A 20,917-nucleotide genomic window follows, 5' to 3' on the forward strand; every position below is an offset into this window, starting at 1 on the left:
CACCATTGCTTTCTGCAAAAGAGAATTCCAAAGAATATCAGTTCTCTGAGAAAATAATTTCTCCTTATCTCAGTTTTGAATGGGGGAATTCTTATTTTTAGTCTGGGCACCCGAGTTCTAGGTTCTAGAATGGGAAACATTCTCCCAGCATTTACCTTGTCAAGCCCCCTCAGAATCCAATATATTTCAATAAGATTACCTCTCCTAAGAGAGGGGATTAAGGGTTATGGGGAGAGGGCGGGAAAGTGGAACTGAGCCACGACAGATCAGCCATGATCTTATTGAATGGCGGGGCAGGCTCGAAGGGCTAGATGGCCTACTCCTGCTCCTATTTCTTATGTTCTTATGTTCTTCTTAACATCAGTGAGGATAGGAGGCCCAATCTGCTCAACCTTCCAATGTCAGCACCTTCCTCCTTCAATAGTACCTTCCAAACACATGACCTTTACCACCCAGGACAAGGGAAGCAGATTCATACAAACACCAGTACCTACAAGTTCCTCTGTAAGCCACGTACTATCCTGACTTGGGACGATATCGCCATTCCTTCACTATTGCTAGGTGAAAATCATGGACCTTCTTCCTAATATACCATGTCGAACACCATGAGCTCTTGAGCAATAAGCTTTTATGTTGTTCCTTGTCAAATGCCTTTTGGAAATCTAAATACATTAGATCTACTGTTTCCCTTTTATCCACCCTGCTTTCCCTTTCACAAAATCCTGCTGACTCTGCCTGATTGTCTTTTAATTTTCCAAGCATCCCGCTACTTTCTCTTTAATAATGGATTCTAGAATTTTCCACCGACAGGAATGAGACTAACTGGCTGACAGTTTCCTGCTTTCTGTCTCCCCCCTTCTCGAATTGAAGTGTTGCACTTGCAGTTTTCCAATCCACTGAGACCGTTTCAGGATCTAGGGACTTTTGAAACACTACAACCAATAAGCCTTTTATCTCTGCTGCCATTTCTTTTAAGACCCTGGGATTGCAGCCTGTTAGGTCCAGGGGACTGGTCAGCCTTTAGCCTAGTGAGTTTTCCCAATACTTTCTCCAGTTATCATGATTGCTCGAAGCTGCTCCCTTGCTTTAGCCTCTCGATTTTATACTGTTCTTGGGATGGTTTTGTGAAGGTTGATACAAAACATTTGTTCAACATCTCTGCCATTTCCTGTCTTCCTATTATTAATTTCCCAGTCTCATTCTCGAAGGAACTAAGGCTTAATTTAGCCACGCTTTTCCTTTTTATAGGCTTGCTTTCTATTTTTATATTTCTCGTGAGTTTTCTCTCATAGAATCATAGAGGTTTACATCATGGAAACAGGCCCTTCGGCCCAACTTGTCCCTGCGCCCTTTTTTTACCCACCAAACTAGTCCCAATTGCCTGTATTTGGCCCATATCCCTCTATACCCATCGTATCCACTTAACTGTCTAAATGCTTTTTTAAAAGATAAAATTGTACCTGCCTCTACTACTACCTCTGGCAGCTTGTTCCAGACACTCACCACCCTCTGTGTGAAAAAATTGCCCCTCTGGACCCTTTTGTATCTCTCCCCTCTCACCTTAAACCTATGCCCTCTAGTTTTAGACTCCCCTACCTTTGGGAAAAGATGTTGATTATCTAACTGATGTATGCCCCTCAATATTTTATAGACCTCTATAAGATCACCCCAGGTCCCCTATGCTCCAGAGAAAATAGTCCCAATCCATCTATACTCATACTCTCATCTTTGGTCATACTTTGTTTTTCTCTATTCATTCATGGGACATGGGTGTCACTGGTTGGCCGGAATTTATTGCCCATCCCTAGTTGCCTGAGGGCAGTTGAGAGTCAACCACATTGCTGAGACTCTGGAGTCACATGTAGGCCAGACCAGGTAAGGACAGCAGATTTCTTTCCCTAAAGGACATCAGTGAACCAGATGGGTTTTTCCGACAATCGACAATGGTTTCATAGTCATCAGTAGATTCTTAATTCCAGATTATTTTTTATATTGATTTCAAATTCCACCATCTGCCATGTTCTAGGAACCCGAATCTAGGTCCCAAGATCATTAGCTGAATATCTAGATTAATAGCAATAATATCACTAGGCTGTCATCTTCCCCATCTTTTGTTGGTTCATAAGAATTGCCCAATCTTCTGGCCTACCATTAATCCTTGCAGCATTGCATGCCTTTTCTTTCAATTTGATACTATCCTTAACTTCCTTTGTAAAGTTTTAAATTTTACTTATTAGTGTCACAAGTAGGCTTACGTTAACGCTGCAATGAAGTTAGTGTGAAAATCTCCTAGTTGCTACATTCTGGCTTCTGTTCGGGTACACTGAGAGAGAATTTAGCACCTAACCTGCACGTCCTTCAGACTGTGAGAGGAAACCGGAACACCTGGAGGAAACCCACACAGATACAGGGAGAACATGCAAACTCTGCACAGACAGTTACCCAAGCTGGGAATCAAACCTGGGTCCCTGGAGCTGTAAAGCAGCAGTGCTAACCACTGTGCTGTCCCATGGATGGCGTATCATTCTGATAAGCTTTCTATCTCAATAGAATATTTCTTTGTTGAGAATTATGAAATATCCCCTTAACCGCCTGTCACTGCTTCTCTTAACCTTTCAACCATTTCCCCAGTCCACTTTAGCCAACTCTGTCTTCACACCCTTGTAATTTCCTGAGGCAAAAGGAAAGATTCCTTTATCAACAATTTATGTCACAAAAAGCCTGAGGAAGAAAAGACTCGTTTGATTTGCAAAAAAGATTCTGAGGTGATTTATTGGAAGTTTAACATTCAAACTGGTTTTTGAGAACAAGGAAGAGGGCCATCTTGGTTGACATTTGATTTGGTGACATTTATTAATTCTGTTTTTTGCTTTGAACTGCTAATTTTTTGTTCCTTTCATTCATGGGATGTGGGCATTACTGACAAGGCCAGTATTATTGCCCATCCCTAATCACCCTGGCTGTTCCTGTGGTCCACACACATTGTTGCTGAACAGTGAGTCATTTTTTAATTGCTTACTTAAAGAAATGCTGCAGTCACATAACATCCAAAGGTGTAACCATAGGGACAAACAGGAAGTCGATCCTGACAAAAACCAAAGTGGGAACCTGTCCTTGTGACAAACTAACACACCCAATAAAGATATCAAATGCAAGGTGTGCATTCTGGGAAACACAAATGTGCCTTTAAGTAGTGTATTTGTGTCATGTTTCTTGTACAGGATTTGTTTTAGCAGTTTTATTATCAGTGCCGCTTAACTGTACCCAGCAGCCCATGCTGTTACTTCAGCAGCATAATTGATCTTAATTGTTGAAATGTTTGTTTTATTCTGGACTAATGCAGAATTGTTATATTAGTGTTTTCTCCTGGGGTTTTTCAGAGTGGGGCTTGATTTGGTTGATTGACAAGTAAGGTCATGTGACTGGTAAGGCTAGGCTCACAGAGAGAAACCCAGATCAGTTGCTGTCTGGGAGCTGGAGGAAGAAGAAATAGCTCTGTCTGTCTCTTTCTTTCTCTCTGGAGATTGGAGACTGGGATCTTCCAGAAAATATATCTCCTTTTCAGAAGTTCTGCTGCTGGAAGGTAGATATTTCTCTGGAAACTGCTGTTTGGGAATCAGAAGTCTTTTTCTATCTGTCCCGAAGGGTTAAAAGGCTGGAAATCTAGCATCCATGTGAGCATATCTGTTTTAGGTGCTAATTGGTTATGAAGAAGAATGTATGTGTGAGGCCGCAGCTGGAGTACTGTGTGCAGTTTTGGGCGCCGCACCTGCGCAAAGATATTTTGGCCTTGGAGGGAGTGCAGAGGAGGTTTACTAGGCTGATACCAGAGTTGAGGGGGTTGAGCTATGAGGAGAGGCTGAATAAACTAGGCTTGTACTCGTTAGAGTTTAGAAGAATGAGGGGAGATCTCATTGAGACGTATAAGATGATGAATGGGATGGATAGGATAGAGGTGGAGAGACTCTTCCCACTCAAAAAAGACAGTAGGACTAGGGGGCACAGCCTCAAGATAAAGGGGAGGCGGTTTAGAACGGAGTTGAGGAGGAACTTCTTCACTCAAAGGGTGGTGAATCTCTGGAATTCTCTGCCCGTTGAAGTGGTGGAGGCTGCCTCACTAAATATTTTTAAGACGCGGGTTGATGGGTTTTTGATAAGAGGGGGGATTAAGGGTTATGGGGAGAGGGCGGGAAAGTGGAACTGAGCCACAACAGATCAGCCATGATCTTATTGAATGGCGGGGCAGGCTCGAAGGGCTAGATGGCCTACTCCTGCTCCTATTTCTTATGTTCTTATTATGTTCTTAAATTGCAATTATAGAGGTAGATATCTCTTGATATTTCTATTTTGTTGTGTTTAAGTACTTTAATTGGTAAAAGTTATGTGGATTTTTTTGTTATATTCTAACTGTGATCTTAAATAAAGTTTGTTTTAATAAAAACTATCTAGTGGATCAGTAGAATCACACCTGGAGCAAAACATCTTGTGCTTGTACCAACGCCAAAATCAAACAAAATAGGGGTCTAGGCTCATTTTATAATAGACCTCAGCGTTTCTGATCTGGTCCCTAAAACAAGGAGAGAGGAAATGCTCAGTCAGGTAATGGCCCCAGGGAATGTCACAACGTGTGTGTGTGTGTGTGTCTGTGTGTGTGTGTCTGTGTGTGTGTGTGTGTGCGCACACGGTGGGGGTGGGGGAGCCCTTGTGTTGGGGGAGGGAGGGGGTGCTGCTGTGAATCCTTCACTGACCTGTCCCCCTTATCTCCAAGGAGCAATGACCCTTCAGAAAACAAGAAAGCAAAGCAAAATCAGCTCAAAAATAGTTGGATGCAGATCCAACGATGTTTGTTGCATAAATAAATTCCACCCAAACATACGTTATGATTGCAACAACATACAGGGTATGCGTCACGTACAAGATGAGGAACATTTTCTCTTTGACCGGTGTGTAATCAGACAATTCTGAAAAGTAATGGGAAATTATCTGGGATTCACCCACTCATGGTCAAACACATCAGCGTCTAAATCATGATGCAGATAAATGTTTACAGGGTTAATAGCTGCATCGACATATTCTAATGTGTTTTGGACGCCCCTTGATGTGACTCTGGAAAGTTGGGAACAAGGGACTTAATGAGTCTAGTAGAGAATATAATGTGTTAGTCAGAGTAACAGCCGCATTGTGAACTGCCTGGTCTACTTGGGTTCAGATGGGATCATCTGAAGGGCAGGCAATTGTTTCTGTCTCCAGCCATATGTATTATTTCCTTTGCCATATGCATCACTGTGTAAGACTTTGCAGCTGAAATGCCTGCCTTAGGGCATTTACTGAACACTTGTTCTTTACAATGAGCGTCTGTATTACACAGAACATTGACCTTAAACTAGATTTTCAGTTTGCTTACACAGGCAAAAAAATAACGTGGAGACACAAAGAGGAAAAGGAGAAAGGAAAGAACAGAGTGTCAGTGTTCTGTAACCTCAAGATATCGTAAAGCACGTTCGAGGCACACTGGAATACACTTCCCAGATCCTTTATTTATTTTAATGTGGACTTTAGCTCATGTGTTTGATTTACAATGTTTGAGAACAATGCTGGTAATGAGGGAGAAAGGAGTCTCAAAAGGTTGATACAATTGCCTTTACACTGCACAGACGGAGACCTGCTCTGACCGCTTTCTGTGTTTGTAACTTTGGGGATGAAAATTCCAATTTAGCCCTGATATATCATAGAAATCCTACAGTGCCGAAAGAGGCCATTGGGCCCATTGAGTCTGCACTGACCACAATCCTGTCCAGGCCCTACCCCCATATCCCTGTACACTTACCCGCTAATCCCTCTAACCTACACATCTCAGGACACCTACGGGCAATTTTAGCATGGCCAATCAACCTAACCCACATATCTTTGGACTGTGGGAGGAAACCAGAGCACCCGGAGGAAACCCACACAGACATGAGGAGAATGTGCAAACTCCACACAGACAGTGGACCCAAGCTGGGAATCGAACACAGATCCCCAGAGCTGTGAAACAGCAGTGCTAACCACTGTGCTACCGTACCGCCCTGCAGACTAAGTGTCAGAGGGAGGTCCATCAGCCATTGGAACTTGGATGGGGGAGGGGATTGAGGGTGGGGGAAGGCATCTGAAATTAGAAAGGGGCTCGTGATGGAGCCACCCGCCCCAAAGCCTGATTCCTTACTCCAGGGAAACCCTCCTGCCAGTCTAAAAATCAAGAGTGGACAAGAATTGGCCCTTAGGTAGTCAATAATTGGCTATGTAAGTACCTTATTTGAGACAAGGGCATGCAGCCCATCTGTAGCCTTGCCAATGCCAGCATTAAATTGCCGATAGGTTGGGTGAATGGGAATTCGGAGGAATGAGAACTCAGGGGAATTCCATTTGTTCTATTTCATTCCCACCATCCTGCCCCACTGCACCACCCCCCGTTTGAACATAAGAACATAAGAACATAAGAAATAGGAGCAGGAGTAGGCCATCTAGCCCTTCGAGCCTGCCCCGCCATTCAATAAGATCATGGCTGATCTGTTGTGGCTCAGTTCCACTTTCCCGCCCTCTCCCCATAACCCTTAATCCCCTCTCTTATCAAGAACCCATCAACCCGCTTCTTAAAAATATTTAGCGAGGCAGCCTCCACCACTTCAACGGGCAGAGAATTCCAGAGATTCACCACCCTTTGAGTGAAGAAGTTCCTCCTCAACTCCGTTCTAAACCGCCTCCCCTTTATCTTGAGGCTGTGCCCCCTAGTCCTACTGTCTTTTTTGAGCGGGAAGAGTCTCTCCACCTCTATCCTATCCATCCCATTCATCATCTTATACGTCTCAATGAGATCTCCCCTCATTCTTCTAAACTCTAACGAGTACAAGCCTAGTTTATTCAGCCTCTCCTCATAGCTCAACCCCCTCAAGTCCGGTATCAGCCTAGTAAACCTCCTTTGCACTCCCTCCAAGGCCAAAATATCCTTGCGCAGGTGCGGCGCCCAAAACTGCACCTAAGAAACCCGCCAGCAATTTATCGCAGCCAATCCATGAATCGTGTGAGCACCCAGAGGAAATCTACACAGATACGGAGAGAATGTGCAAATGCCACACAGACTGTCACCCGAGGCTGGAATTGAACCCAACTCCTTGGTGGTGTGAGGCAGCAGTGCTAACCACTGCGCCACCTGATGGGCCAAAATTCTCCAGTTATCTCATCGTTGTTTCCAAATCTCTTCACGTTCTCGCCCCTCTCAGTCTTTGCAACCACTTCCAGCCCTACAACCCTCCCAAATCTTTACGCTCTTCCAATTCTGGCCTCTTGTGCGGTGCCAGTTTTAATCACTCCACTAATGGTGGCCAAGCTTTCAGCTGCCTGGGATCGGAGCTCTGGAATTCCCTCCAGGAACCTCTCTGCCTCTCTTTTCTCCTTTGAAAAGCTCCTTTTTTCGTTCATTCATTCATGGGACGTGAGCATCGCTGGCTGGCCGGCAGTTACTGTCCATCCCTAGTTACCTGATGGCAGATGAGGGTCAATCATAGAGCTGTGGCTCTGGAGTCACATGTAGGTCAGACCAAGTAAGAATGGCAAATTCCCTTCGCTGAAGCGTGTTAGCAAACCGGGTGCGTTTTTCCAGCAATCAGGAATGGTTTCATGATCATCAGTAGATTCTTAATTCCAGATTTTCTTTTTCCTCGAATCCTGCTTCTTTCGACAACCTTGTCAACAGATGTCCGTTCAATTTTTCCGCATTGCTTGGTGTCAGTTGTGCTCAATAACACTCTTGGAATTCACCATGTTAATTAATGTCACTACAGAAATGCAGGTTGACACTGCTGTTACCAGAGTAAATTGAATGTGTGAAGACTACGCACTGCATAGCAGGTGCTGGTTGGCATTATTGCCTCACAGTGCCAGGCACCCAGGTTAAATTCCAGCGTCAGGCCACTTCCTGTGTGGAGTCCGCGCTTCCTCCCCGGGTTTGCTTGGGTTTCCTCCGGGTGCTCTGGTTTCCTCCCACACTTCAGAGATGTGCGGATCAGGTTGATTGGCCAAGCTAAACTGACCCTTAGTGTCAGAGGGATTAGCAGGGTAAATGTGTGGGGTAATGGGAATAGGGCCTGGATGGGATTGTGGTCGGTACAGATTCAATGGGCTGAATGGCCTCCCCCTCTGCAATAAGGATTCTGTGATGCCCCAGCAATATATATAACATCTTAAACATTGTAATGCATTGCTATATTTGTCAAGCACTCATCTGACTCTATAAAAAGCAAGATTTTCCTTTTTATAATGGCTCCAAATTGTTGCCAAGTGGCGGCTGAACTTTAATCAACTGCCTTTGATCTGAAGTTACTTTTGTGATGTGTGATGCACATTATTCCAATTGAGGTTTTATTTTCCAGGCTGATTTTTGGCACACTTTATCCAGCATATTCATCCTACAAGGCTGTAAAAACAAAGAATGTCAAAGAATATGTAAGTAATCATAAAAATTCTTGCAATAATGGCCGTTTTTTTTTTCAAGTGTTCCATGGGATGTGGGTGTCACTGGCTAGACCAGAATTTATTGTCCATCTGTAATTGTCCTTGAGAAGGTGGTGGTGAGCTGCCTTGTTGAAACACTGCAGTTCCTGTGTAGGTACACCTACAGTGCTGTTTGGGAATTTTGACCCAGTGACAATAAGGTCCGACTCCTGTCTGCCTCCAGCAGGATCCTCAGATGCAGAGTTGCTACCAGTCAGTGTAACCAAGTCCCAGTCCCCTTCCTGGCTCTTCAGCTGCCCTCAGGAGCGTCAAGCTGCCCGAGGTTCCTGCCACACTACCACTCCCAAGTCCTGGCTTTGTCCTGGCTGCTTTCCCCCTCGCCTCACTGCATCTGGCTCTGCCCTCAGCTTGTCAAAGACATTGTCGCACACGGGCCATCCGGTTCCCCTCTGCTCGGTGCTCTTCCGCCACCATTGCCACCTGCTGGCCAGAGGCACCACTATAAAAAACTGGCAAATACACAACAAGAGGGGCGTTGACTTTGACAGCCGCTGGGTAAGGTGTGACCACAAAGTCCACTTGGCAGGAGGATTTGTTTCAACAGCCTGCAAAAACCTGCCACCACCTTTTTACCATCATCTCTCTCAAGGCCCCGCCACACTTCCCTGACAGCAATGAGCTGGAGGATACTTAACTGCAAATCAATGAATGGTCACGGTTAGGTTATCAGTCATCACAGTTAAGCTGGTATTCATAGTGTGCAGGCGATTGGTGATGGCTGTGTGCTTGTATTTGACTGTCACATTTGATGGTCCACACAGGTAGCTATGCTTTCTGTGGAAGTAGACACCTTGGCAAAGACCTGCTATCCATGCCTGAGAGTAGTTCCTCCAACCTCTCTGCACAGGGCCACAGGAACACCTACCACACTTACCAGTTCATCACAAATTCTCTGCTGCTACTCCAGACGTCTCCTCCTTCATTGGCAACCCTGGGCTTCAGCGTCTGGGCAGCTCAGCAGAGCCTGGAGCGCCCTGTTCTCTCCACTGCTGCCCCTGTCTCCACCATCTGCCCTCACTCTTGCTCACTTGTGACCTGTGAGCCCCCAGGTGAAAAGCCACCAGTCTTCCTTGCCAGTTCCACTGAAGTCTGCATGAGTCGTGTGGTGGTGTACCCTCAGGGTGGACGAGCCACCATCTTCTACATGCATTCCCTCCTGCTGGATTTTTGAAGGTCCTTTGGGAGATGAAAGAAGTGGATTAGAACTATCAAGTTAAGAATGCTTTAACGGACACAATCATACTTCATTCACTCACTGACATCAAATTAACCTGTGGGAGCATTATCTACAATATGGTTGTTCAATATTTAATGCTGCCATTAGATGAGAAGGCAGGGTGAGGGTTTGGGATTTCTGGAAACCCATCGTCTTTTCCAAAAGGTCCATCTTCTGTTTTAGAAATTCGTCTTCTTTCTTGAATGGTGGGTCAGTGATGCTGGGTGCATTTTAAAAATGCGTGCACAATCAAGCGTGCCCCATCGTGGACTGTGGCGCTAAACCCTTGGATGTATAGCTGATGAAGTTGGGCCAGAAAGCTATGGTAAAGTTTCCCTTTGGCCTGTGCAGCGGGGAACATTACCCATCCATGCTCCCGCCACGATCCTTAGTCCCAGATGGGAAAACTCCACCCCAAAGTGTTACATAGAAACATTGAAACTAGAAGCAGGAGTAGGCCATTTGGCCCTTCGAGCCTACTCCACCATTCAGCTTGATCATCCGATTTGAATATCCTGATCCCCAAGAGCTATACCTAATTTCTTCCTGAAATCAGACAATGTTTTGGCCTCAGCTACTTTCTGAGGTAGTGAATTACACACATTCACCACCTTCTGGGTGAAGAAATTTCTCCTCACCTCAGTTCTAAAAGGTTTACCCCCTATCGTCAAACTATGACCCCTAGTTCTGGACTCCTCCACTGTTGGGAACATTCTTTCTGAATCTACCCTGTCTAATCTTGTTAGAATTTTATAAGTTTCTATGAGACCCCCTCTCACTCTCCTAAACTCCAGTAAATATAATCCTAACTGACTTAGTCATATGACATATGACAGACCTGCCATCCCAGGAATCAGCCTAGTAAACCTCTCTGTAGCAAGGACATCCTTCCTCAGATAAGGATGCCAAAACTACACACAATACTCCAGGTGTGGCCTCACCAATGCCCTATACAATTGCAGTAAAACATCCCTATCTGCAATTGTAATTGTTTCCCTCAATATATCTGATATTCGGATATGGAGACTTACTTTTACGGTAGCCTATCTGCAGTTGAAATGAGTTGGGATTGGGAACATTGGGAAAACAATAAGTTAGCATCAATTTTCGATCACTGGATCAAAATCCTGGAATTCCCTCCCTAATGCCAATGTTGTTCAACCCACAACATGTAGACTGCAGCAATTCAAGAAGGCAGCTCACCGCCACCTTCTCAAGGGCAACTAAGGATGGCCAGTAAATGCTGGCCAGCCAGTGATGGCCATGTCCCACGAATGAATTAAAAAAAACTTGAAGTTTCCCTTGAAGTCAGAATCTAATGAGAAGAACTGTGTAAATACACTCCAATTCACCCTTGTTTCATTTAAAACTACAGCTGTTGTTTCTATTACACGTAAAAAAAGTGACCAGACCTGCTCCTGGATCAGTGAAAAAAAAATCAGCTTCTGTAGTGAGATTGTCCAACTGGTGATAAATCTGAAAGGATGTATCAAACTGTTTAACATGAAGTAAAATTCTGCAGAACCCCATGTTTAAATCTCCCCCAAACCAACCATCTGTCCCACCTAGAAGGACAAGGGCAGCAGATACATGGGAACATCACTACCTGCAAGTTTCCCTTCAAGTCACTCACCATTCTGACTTGGAAATATATCACCTTTCCCTCACTGTGGCTGGGTCAAAGTCCAGGAACTCCCTCCCTCGCAGCACTGTGGAAGCAGCTTTATCACATGGACTGCAGCAGTTCATAAGGCAGCTCGCCACCACCTTTGCAAGGACTGTTAGGAATGGCTAAAAAATAGGCTTACAACATCCACTTCCCATGAACAAATTCAGAAAAGCCATGGGAAGCATGTGTTATAATTGTCTGTAGCGGCAATTTCTATTTTGCATTCATGTCTTTGGCAGGATGTAGTTTAATCAAACCTTGTTTTATATTTGTCTTGACAAACTAGGTAAAATGGATGATGTACTGGATCATATTTGCACTGTTCACCACAGCAGAAACCTTCACAGATCTATTTCTCTCCTGGTAAGGCAGATTGTATTATTGTTGTTATTTAATGGTGGCCCAGCACAGATTGTCAACATATATCAAATTGTGGATCATGTACGAGTGGTGAGACCCCTCCCTTGCTCATGGTGCACTAACTCCAAAACCCCAGCACCAACTCTGAATTTGCTGAGGTTGCATTTGTTGCCATGTATGTGCAGTTCCAGTGTTTTACCCTGGGTGAGATGTAGGAGCGAGGGCCAGCACTATGGCCCTGATACCAGGAAGTGTGCATTCCTTTTAACATAGAAACATAGAAGATCGGAGCAGGAGGAGGCCATTTGGCCTTTCAAGCCTGCTCCACCTTTCAGCACAATCGTGGCTGATCGCCCAACTCAATAGCCTACTCCTGCTTTCTCCCCATAACTTTGATCCCATTTGCCCCAAGTGCTATATCCAGACGCCTCTTTAATACATTCAGTGTTCCGGCATCAGCTACTTCCTGTGATAATGAATTCCAGAGACTCTTCAGGTGAAGAAATGTCTCCTCATCTCCGTCCTAAATGGTCTACCCTGAATCCTGTGACCCCTGGTTCTGGACTTCCCAACTATCTGGAACATCCTCCCTGCACCCATCATGTCTACTGCTGTTAGAATTTTATAAGTCTCTACTAGATCCTCCCTCATGCATCTGAACTCCAGCGAAAAGAATCCTAACCTCATCAATCTCTCCTCATACATCAGTCCCATCTCAATTTTACCACCTCATCTCCTTCCAGTGAGAAACTCCTTCTTGTATAAAATTGGGAAAGGGAAATAATAAACTGGGCATTTAATGTAATACTAACTGTTAGAGGAATGTTGATGTTTAATTATGGGTGAGATTCTCTTATCCTGACATTGTGAGAATTGTAACGGAAGAACATTCAGTGGACCAGTTAAAAGTCTGTTGATCTTGGGTGGGAATTTCCAGCCTTGGGACACGAGATTGGAAAATCCTGCCCAATGTAATCACACGTGACCCCAACATGGTCCATTGTTTCAGCTTCTCCAGAAGTTCCCCCACCTCAATCTGCCTCAGACCACACTCATAAGAACATAAGAACATAAGAAATAGGAGCAGGAGTAGGCCATCTAGCCCTTCGAGCCTGCCCCGCCATTCAATAAGATCATGGCTGATCTGTCACTGCTCAGTTCCACTTTCCCGCCCTCTCCCCATAACCCTTAATCCCCTCTCTTATCAAAAACCCATCAACCCGCGTCTTAAAAATATTTAGCGAGGCAGCCTCCACCGCTTCAACGGGCAGAGAATTCCAGAGATTCACCACCCTTTGAGTGAAGAAGTTCCTCCTCAACTCCGTTCTAAACCGCCCCCCTTTTATCTTGAGGCTGTGCCCCCTAGTCCTACTGTCTTTTTTGAGCGGGAAGAGTCTTTCCACCTCTATCCTATCCATCCCATTCATCATCTTATACGTCTCAATGAGATCTCCCCTCATTCTTCAAAACTCTAACGAGTACAAGCCCAGTTTATTCAGCCTCTCCTCATAGCTCAACCCCCTCAACTCCGGTATCAGCCTAGTAAACCTCCTCTGCACTCCCTCCAAGGCCAAAATATCTTTGCGCAGGTGCGGCGCCCAAAACTGCACACAGTACTCCAGCTGCGGCCTCACCAATGCCCTATACAGCTGCAGCAAGACCTCCCTACTTTTATATTCAATCCCCCTCGCTATGAAGGCCAGCATCCCATTCGCCTTCCTGACCACCTGCTGCACTTGCAAGCTGGGTTTTTGCGACTCATGCACAAGGACCCCGAGGTCCCTCTGCACCGTCGCCTGCTGCAGTTTTTCGCCCCGTAAGTAATAGTCCTTCCTACCATTCTTCCTACCAAAGTGGACCACCTCACACTTGCCAACATTAAATTCCATTTGCCATTTCCTGGCCCATTCGCCCAGCCTATCTAGATCCTTCTGCAGACTCTCCACACCCTCCGCACAATTTGCCGTTCCCCCAATCTTGGTGTCATCAGCAAATTTCGACACCCTACACTTGGTTCCCTCCTCCAGATCATCTATATAAATGGTAAAAAGCTGAGGCCCCAGCACCGACCCCTGGGGCACCCCACTAGTCACCATCCGCCAATCCGAATAGCACCCGTTGATCCCCACTCTCTGCCTCCTATTTGACAACCAATCCTCTATCCACGCTAACACCCTACCCCCAACTCCATGTCCCTCGACCTTCTGCAATAACCTCTTGTGAGGTACTTTGTCAAACGCCTTCTGAAAATCTAGAAAGACCACATCCACCGGCTCTCCTCTATCCACCGCCCTAGACACATCCTCATAGAACTCCAGTAAATTTGTCAGACACGACTTCCCTTTAATGAAACCGTGCTGCGTCTGCTCTATCAAGCAATTCCCTTCAAGATGCCTCGCAATTTCCTCCTTAATGACAGATTCTAACATTTTACCTACCACAGCCCTTCAGCCACAATATTAACATCACTTCTTCTTGGCTGCAGCTTTTCCTAGGGCTTTCTGCGCTCGACACACAGCCCAGACCTCAGGGGTGGAGATTTCCCAAGGACGGGAAAGCATTTTCTTTCCCCATGTGGGAGGATTAAATTTTCTGAAATTGATGTCAGGATTCCATTTCTCTGCCAGCCTAACACGCATGATGTCATTGGATTTTTGCACATGTCTGAACTATTGCATATAACAGTTGGGTAACAGCGGCCATCTTGTCCAGATATCTTGCGTTGGCAAGAGACACAATATTTTTCTCATGTCCACTGGATGATTTATTTTTGATATATGTATATATATATATGTGAAGAAAATATCATTTTCTTTTCAATATTACTGTGGTGTTGTACTGTGAAGCAGGCTTGTGGGGGCAGTGTTTGTGTGTGTGTTTGTTTGTATGTATGTGTGTGAGTTACTAATTGAATTAAGCTCAAAACAGTTAGGCTGAAAGGTTTAAATCATCAAAATGGCGAAGTGTAAGAGCGGACATTTGAAGTGGAGGTGACCAAGCTAAGATAGGTTTCAAGTAAATCCAACCTGAGTAAAAATTTGCATCGGGAGATAAAGAACAAAGAACAGTACATCATAGGGCAGGCCCTTTGGCCTACCAAGCCTGCGCCAATACATGACACCATTCTAAACTAAAGAGCTTCTGCATCTACATGGCCTGCATTCCTCTATTCCTTGCCTATTAAGGTCAAGAAGTCTCTTAAACGTTGCTATTGTATCTGCTTCTATTACCTCCCCTGGCAGCGCCTTCCACTTAACACCCTCGGTGTAAAAAACTTGCCTCTCACATCTAATAAGAACATAAGAACATAAGAACATAAGAAATAGGAGCAGGAGTAGGCCATCTGCTTCAGTCTTTCCCACTTTCAGTTTAAACCTATGTCCCCTAGTAATTGACATTTCTACCTTGGAAAGATTTGGACTTTTAATTGTTGAAAATGAAAGTGAAATAACAAGATTTACAATTAGCAAGGATCATAAATAAATAAGGCAAAGTTTGTATTACCTGAAAGTAGTGGCCATAGGAAAAACATTAAAGGTTTTTATATTCTGGGAAAGTTAAATCCCAAAGAAGGATGAAAACGAAGAGTTTAAAGGTGAAAGTGAAAATGGCCATTTAAGAAGCTGCTGTCTGTTCTGCTGAGAGACAGCTGTGAATGAAGCAAAATGAACCATCGCCAGAAACCCCAGAGAAGCCCCTGTTTCGTCTAGAAAACAGGGCTTTATTTAAAGCCTTGGACTTCCATTATCAAGTGAGAGGGAGAGTGAAATTCTGTGAAATATCTCCCCTATAGCAACAGTGAGTGCCTTGCAATACTGGATTTTTTTCACTGATTAATTATCTATAGGGACTGTTGCCTAAAAAGAAGATTTAGTCCAACTGAGTAGAAATTTTCTGGGGAAATGATTAAAAGGCTTAATTCTTTAACTTTGTAAATGTAATCCAGTGTATTTAAGTTTTTTTTTTCTTTTGGCCCCAAGAGCGATAACTAATTTCTTCTTGAAATCAATTCTTAACTACACTTAATATGAGAATAAGAAATAGGAGGAATGGGTCATATGGCTTCATGAACTAGCTCCACCATTTATTAGTATCATGGCTCAACCGCACTATTCTGCCCTATCCCCGTATTCCTCGATTTCCCACTTGAAATGGAACCTGTTCAATCCACCAGCACCAATAAGCTCAGAAAAACAGATAGGGAATGTGAGTTTCCTCTGTATGGCCAGGTGATCCAATATACACGTGTTTAAGAAGAGGTAAATCTGCCCCATTTCTTTCTTCTCTAACTGTCCAATCAAAGCACACCCACTGTTAGTGGAGTATGTTTTGTGGGTGGTCAGAATTCTGCTGTCTCTTGATGTGGCTGCAGGTTTAGGCCTATTGCTCTGCTCTTTCTGCCCAGCTCGACGGATTTCTCCTCTTCATGTGGAAATCCTTTTGAAATCAGGTGCACTCACCTGATGAAGAAGCAGCGCTCCGAAAGCTCGTGCTAGCAAATGAACCTGTTGGACTTTAACCTGGTGTTGTGAGACTTCCTACTGTGACCAAGTAATCTGCCCTAAAAAAAAATTACTCGTATGAAAATAATGCTCCAATCTTCTCCTTTCCTTCTATTGGTGAATGTTCTTTGATTTTTGCCTCATAAATCAATGAAAGTAGTTTTCTCCCATTTACCTTTTCAGAACACACCAGCACAGTAGCACTGTGGTTAGCACTGCTGCCCCATAGCACCAGGGACCCAGGTTCAATTCCCAGCTTGGGTCACTATCTGTGTGGAGTCTTCACATTCTCCCTGTGTCTGCATGGGTTTGCTCCAGTCTCCTCCCAGTCCAAAAGATGTGCTGGTTAGGAGGATTAGTTTGCTAAATTCTCCCTCAGTGTATCTGAGTGTGGTGACTACGGGATTTTCACGGTAACTTCATTGCAGTGTTAATGTAAGCCTACTTGTAACACTAATAATACTTAAACTTAACTTTTATAAGTCTGAGTACCTCTATCAATTCTCTTAGCCGCCTTTTTTATCATGATAAATTTCCCACTTTCAAAGCTTCTGATCCACAGGACAATCCCAGTCAATCTCTTCTGCAGCCTCTCCATCGTCCTGCGATTGCTCCAAAAGTACCTACCAAAAACTGTATCCTAACTCTAATAACTCAAGAAGCCAACTGGAAAGAAACAGTGTTTTATTTTATAAAACAAAAGTTAAACCACAAGCTTTTATACAAGTCACATCTAGGACAATAGAATAATGGACCCGCTCTTGGGCCTGCTTTGTGAAGGGCTTAGGATACGAGTTCCAGCTGTTTAATTAGCTATTACCATGGGAACTCGTATTCTACGAGCCCTGTTAGGAGGTCAATCAGGGATTCCTCATGTTAAGTCCTGGGCATTATCACACTAACCAATAAGTAGCATATGTCCAGCGTTACCTCTTTTCAGTTATGTTTGATAGTAAAAGTAAAACCACCAGAGTCCCAGATGGCCATAGGTTACTGTCCCCTTTCAGCAGAGAGCTGACTGGTGGTGATTTAATCTGAGGTGCAAGGTTGAGAGGATTCATAATAACCTCAGCCGGTTCGGGAATTGAACCCATGCTGTTGGTCGTTCTGCATTGCGTTCTGCACCAACTCAGCTATTTGATACCATTATTAAAACATAGAACCGCAGAGGTTTCTTTTTAATAGCTGTATAAATTTGTCCCCCTAACTTTAAAAATTTACGTGTCTGAGAGAGTCTCTTTGCTCTTCATTCCTTGTAAAATGCTATCATTTTGTATATATTATTCTTCCTCTCGTTCTAAAAGATATCCCTAACATTTCTCCGTGTTTTTAACTGCACCTGCCATCCACCAACTCACTCTAGTCACTTCAGATTTTGCTTGCAGTCATCTTCACAGTTAACTATGTCTCCCATATTTGCCATCTGCAAATGTTGATGCTGTGCCCTGATGCCCAAATTCAGTTTATTTATCTATAAACAGTTCCGACTGACCCCAGGGCACCATAATGTTTACATACTTTTAGAATGAAAAACACCTCCATCTATTATCACTTGGTATATCTGTCCTTTAACCAACTTGCTACCATGTGGCACAGTGGTTAGCACTGCTGTCTCCCAGTGCCAACAACCCGGGTTTGATTCTCGGCTTGGATCACTGTCTGTGCGGAGTCTGCACATTCTCCCTGTGTCTCCGTGGATCTAATCCGGGTGCTCCGGTTTCCTCCCACAGACTGAAAGACATGCTGGTTAGGTGAATTGGCCGTGTTAAATTCTCCCTCAATGTACTCGAACAGGTGCCAGAGTGTGGCAACTAGGGGATTTTCACAGTAACTTCATTGCAGTGCTAATGTCAGCCTACTTGTGACAATAATAAATAAACTTTAAACTTTATGTTGCCGGATGTTAGTGAGGCCACATTTGGAATATTGTGTTGACTTCTGGTCACCTCACTATAAGAAGGATGCGGAAGCATTGGAGAGAGTGCAAAGGAGATTTACCAGGATGCTGCCTGGTTTGGTGGGTAGGTCTTATGTGAAAAGGTTGAGGGAGCTGGGGCTTTTCTCTTTGGAGCAGAGGAGGATGAGAGGCAACTTAATAGAGGTTTATAAGATGACGAGAGGGATAGGTAGAGTGGACGTGCAGAGACTATTTCCTCGGGTGGATATAGCTGGTAGTAGGGGGCATAACTATAAGGTACATGATGGGAGGTATAGGAGGGATGTCCGAGGTAAATTCTTTACTCAGAGAGTGGTTTGGGTGTGGAATAGACTGCCTGCTGTGAAAGTGGAGTCAGACACTTTAGGAATTTTCAAGCGGTTATTGGATTGGCACATGGAGCACACCAGAATGATAGAGAGTGGGATAGCTTGATCTTGGGATTGGACATAGCTCGGCACAACATTGAGGGCCGAAGGGCCTGTGCTGTGCTGTAATGTTCAATGTTCTATGTAACTTCCATTAATATTCACATATTTATATTCAGCAGGGTCCTGGGCACCAGTTATTACATTTCCTTTATGAATGTACTCTGTTATTTCACCAAAATAAATACCCTCCGTTTAATCAGAGTATTTACCTTGTGAAAATCTATGCTAACAGACCACTGCAGTGATTGGAGACTTGGCTGAGTGCCAAATTCTCCCTTTGCTGGCAGCAGCGGCAGGGTATGTTAGGGTGCAGATGGAGGCTATTTGGCCCATCATGTTCTGCATCAGCTTTCCAAACGAGCATCGTGACTTAGTGCTATTCCCCTGCCTTTTCCCCAAAGCCCTGTACATTGTTTCCATTCAAGTAAACGTCTAAACCCTCTTGAATTGAATCTGCCTCCACCACGCTGGCAGACAGTGCATTCCAGACCCGAACCACTCGCTGTGTGAAAAAGCTTTTTCTCGCATCACATTTGCTCCTTTTGCAAACCATTTTAAGTCGGGGTCCCCTTGTTCTTGATTCTTTTCTGATCGAGAACAGTTTCTCCCTGTCTATTCTGTCCAGCCCCCTCTGGAAATGTTGCGGGTGATTTTGAGCCCACGCTCTCCGTCTGTGGGACTGGGCACGCGATCAAAATCTAGAGAGCGCAATTCGTGTAGTGAGTTTCCAAGTTCCAATCTTCCAGGTCCGGTGGAATGGTATGAAACATGCCGTGGGACTGCAGCAAGTTCATTTTAATATATTAGTGTGTAATTATCATAGAATCCCTACAGTGCAAAAGGCAGACAACCGGCTCATTGAGAATGCCCCATCTCTCCGACAGAGCTTCTTACCTAGGCCCCACCTATTCACCGGGCTAATCCCCCTAACCTACACACTTTGAGGCACTACGGGGCAATTTATTAAGGTCAATCAGCCTAACCTGCATAACTTTGGACTGTGGGAGAAAACTGGAGCACCCAAAGGAAACCCGCGTAGACATGGGGAGAACGTGCAGACTCCGCACAGACAGTAACGCATTAGCAGACACTCTCTCCGGGACTTCCCCCCCCCACCTCACCAGATATTCAGTGGGCACCAGAGTGGCGTCACGCCAGCACCATTTACAGCAGCTTCATAGAAGTGTGAAGCTGGCACCCTCACCTCCAAGGGGGATTTCAGAGGTGAGCCCTCGGGTAGCCAGTGCCTTCTGTGGTGTGCACTGCTCAGGGGGAACCAAAGAATACTCGGGGGAGGTGGTGGGGGTGGTGGGGAGGCTGAGGGGATGTGGGGGGGGCTGGGAAGGGTGCGGAGGTGGTGGGGGTGAGGGGGGTCCCAGAATCACCATTTCAGGGAGGCATCACTTGCACTCCTTCTCTTTCCTTTATGTCAGGGTGCCCCTACCTTTAAAAGGGTTGTGAAGGCAGCGCGTTCCATGTCCTGCTTCTTGGGTTCATGTCCAAATTGCAGCCAAATTAATGTCCTTCCTTAGTTTGGGTGGGGGAGGGGAGGGGAGGGCTGGCAAGAGGGTGAGAGGGACATGGCACTACCATTCTCACACTCCACAGGGATGAGGCGCACAGTGAGAGAGGTGGTTCCCACAAGCTTGATGGCATTTAATACAAAACGTTCAGAACAAAATGATGACCTATCTGCAATCGTATCTATATTCACCTGCGCTGTCTAAGTGCCTACGGTTTCTTAATCCTCCGCTGCCACGTTTCGGTGTCTCCCCGGGGCTGCCATTGCATTCCAGGCAGGGGTGGTCACCCTGATATCCAGCCGTCCCCTGAAGCGAGGGTACAGGGTTTCCCACCTCTGTGCCACTCCAGCAGGCAGTCTGGTGAAGATCCCCTCTATGAAGTGTGGTGCAGGCAACCATTGTGGAACAGGTTCTGGGGAGTGCTGAGAAGCTCCTCAGCTTGCTGCAGTTAAATCGTTACATAGCGGGTGAATCGTGTGAAACTCATTGGAATAAAAATTAACACTAATGAGCTGTAAGATTCGGACCAAAACATGCCAGCGCTGTCGGTGAGAAACACTCTGACACTCCGTTTCTCACACTGGAACACTGCCATTTTTGGGGAAGATTTCACCCATTGTATTTGCCTGTCTCTTGCACGTTTTTGGTCCAAATTTTGCAGCTTCTTGGTATTAATTTTTATTCCAATGAATTTCAACGAGATTCGCCCACATGTCTCTCATCCACTTAAAAC

At 44.9% G+C, this 20,917-nt stretch overlaps 1 protein-coding gene across 5 annotated transcripts in view; it reads left to right on the plus strand.

Annotated features, from left to right (window-relative positions):
- reep1 (receptor accessory protein 1) overlaps positions 1 to 20,917 on the plus strand; it is an 82,919-nt gene that overhangs the window by 17,161 nt on the left and 44,841 nt on the right. For all 5 annotated transcript variants that reach the window (XM_080198190.1, XM_080198013.1, XM_080197941.1 and 2 more), the window contains exons 2-3: positions 8,406 to 8,478; positions 11,719 to 11,795. In XM_080198190.1, the coding sequence (XP_080054316.1) occupies positions 8,406 to 8,478; positions 11,719 to 11,795 (150 nt within the window). The remainder of the gene's footprint in view (positions 1 to 8,405; positions 8,479 to 11,718; positions 11,796 to 20,917) is intronic.

This window comes from Carcharhinus amblyrhynchos, chromosome 1 (assembly GCF_965287045.1).
Source record: "Carcharhinus amblyrhynchos chromosome 1, sCarAmb.v2.hapA, whole genome shotgun sequence".
Taxonomy (NCBI): Eukaryota; Metazoa; Chordata; class Chondrichthyes; order Carcharhiniformes; family Carcharhinidae; genus Carcharhinus; species Carcharhinus amblyrhynchos.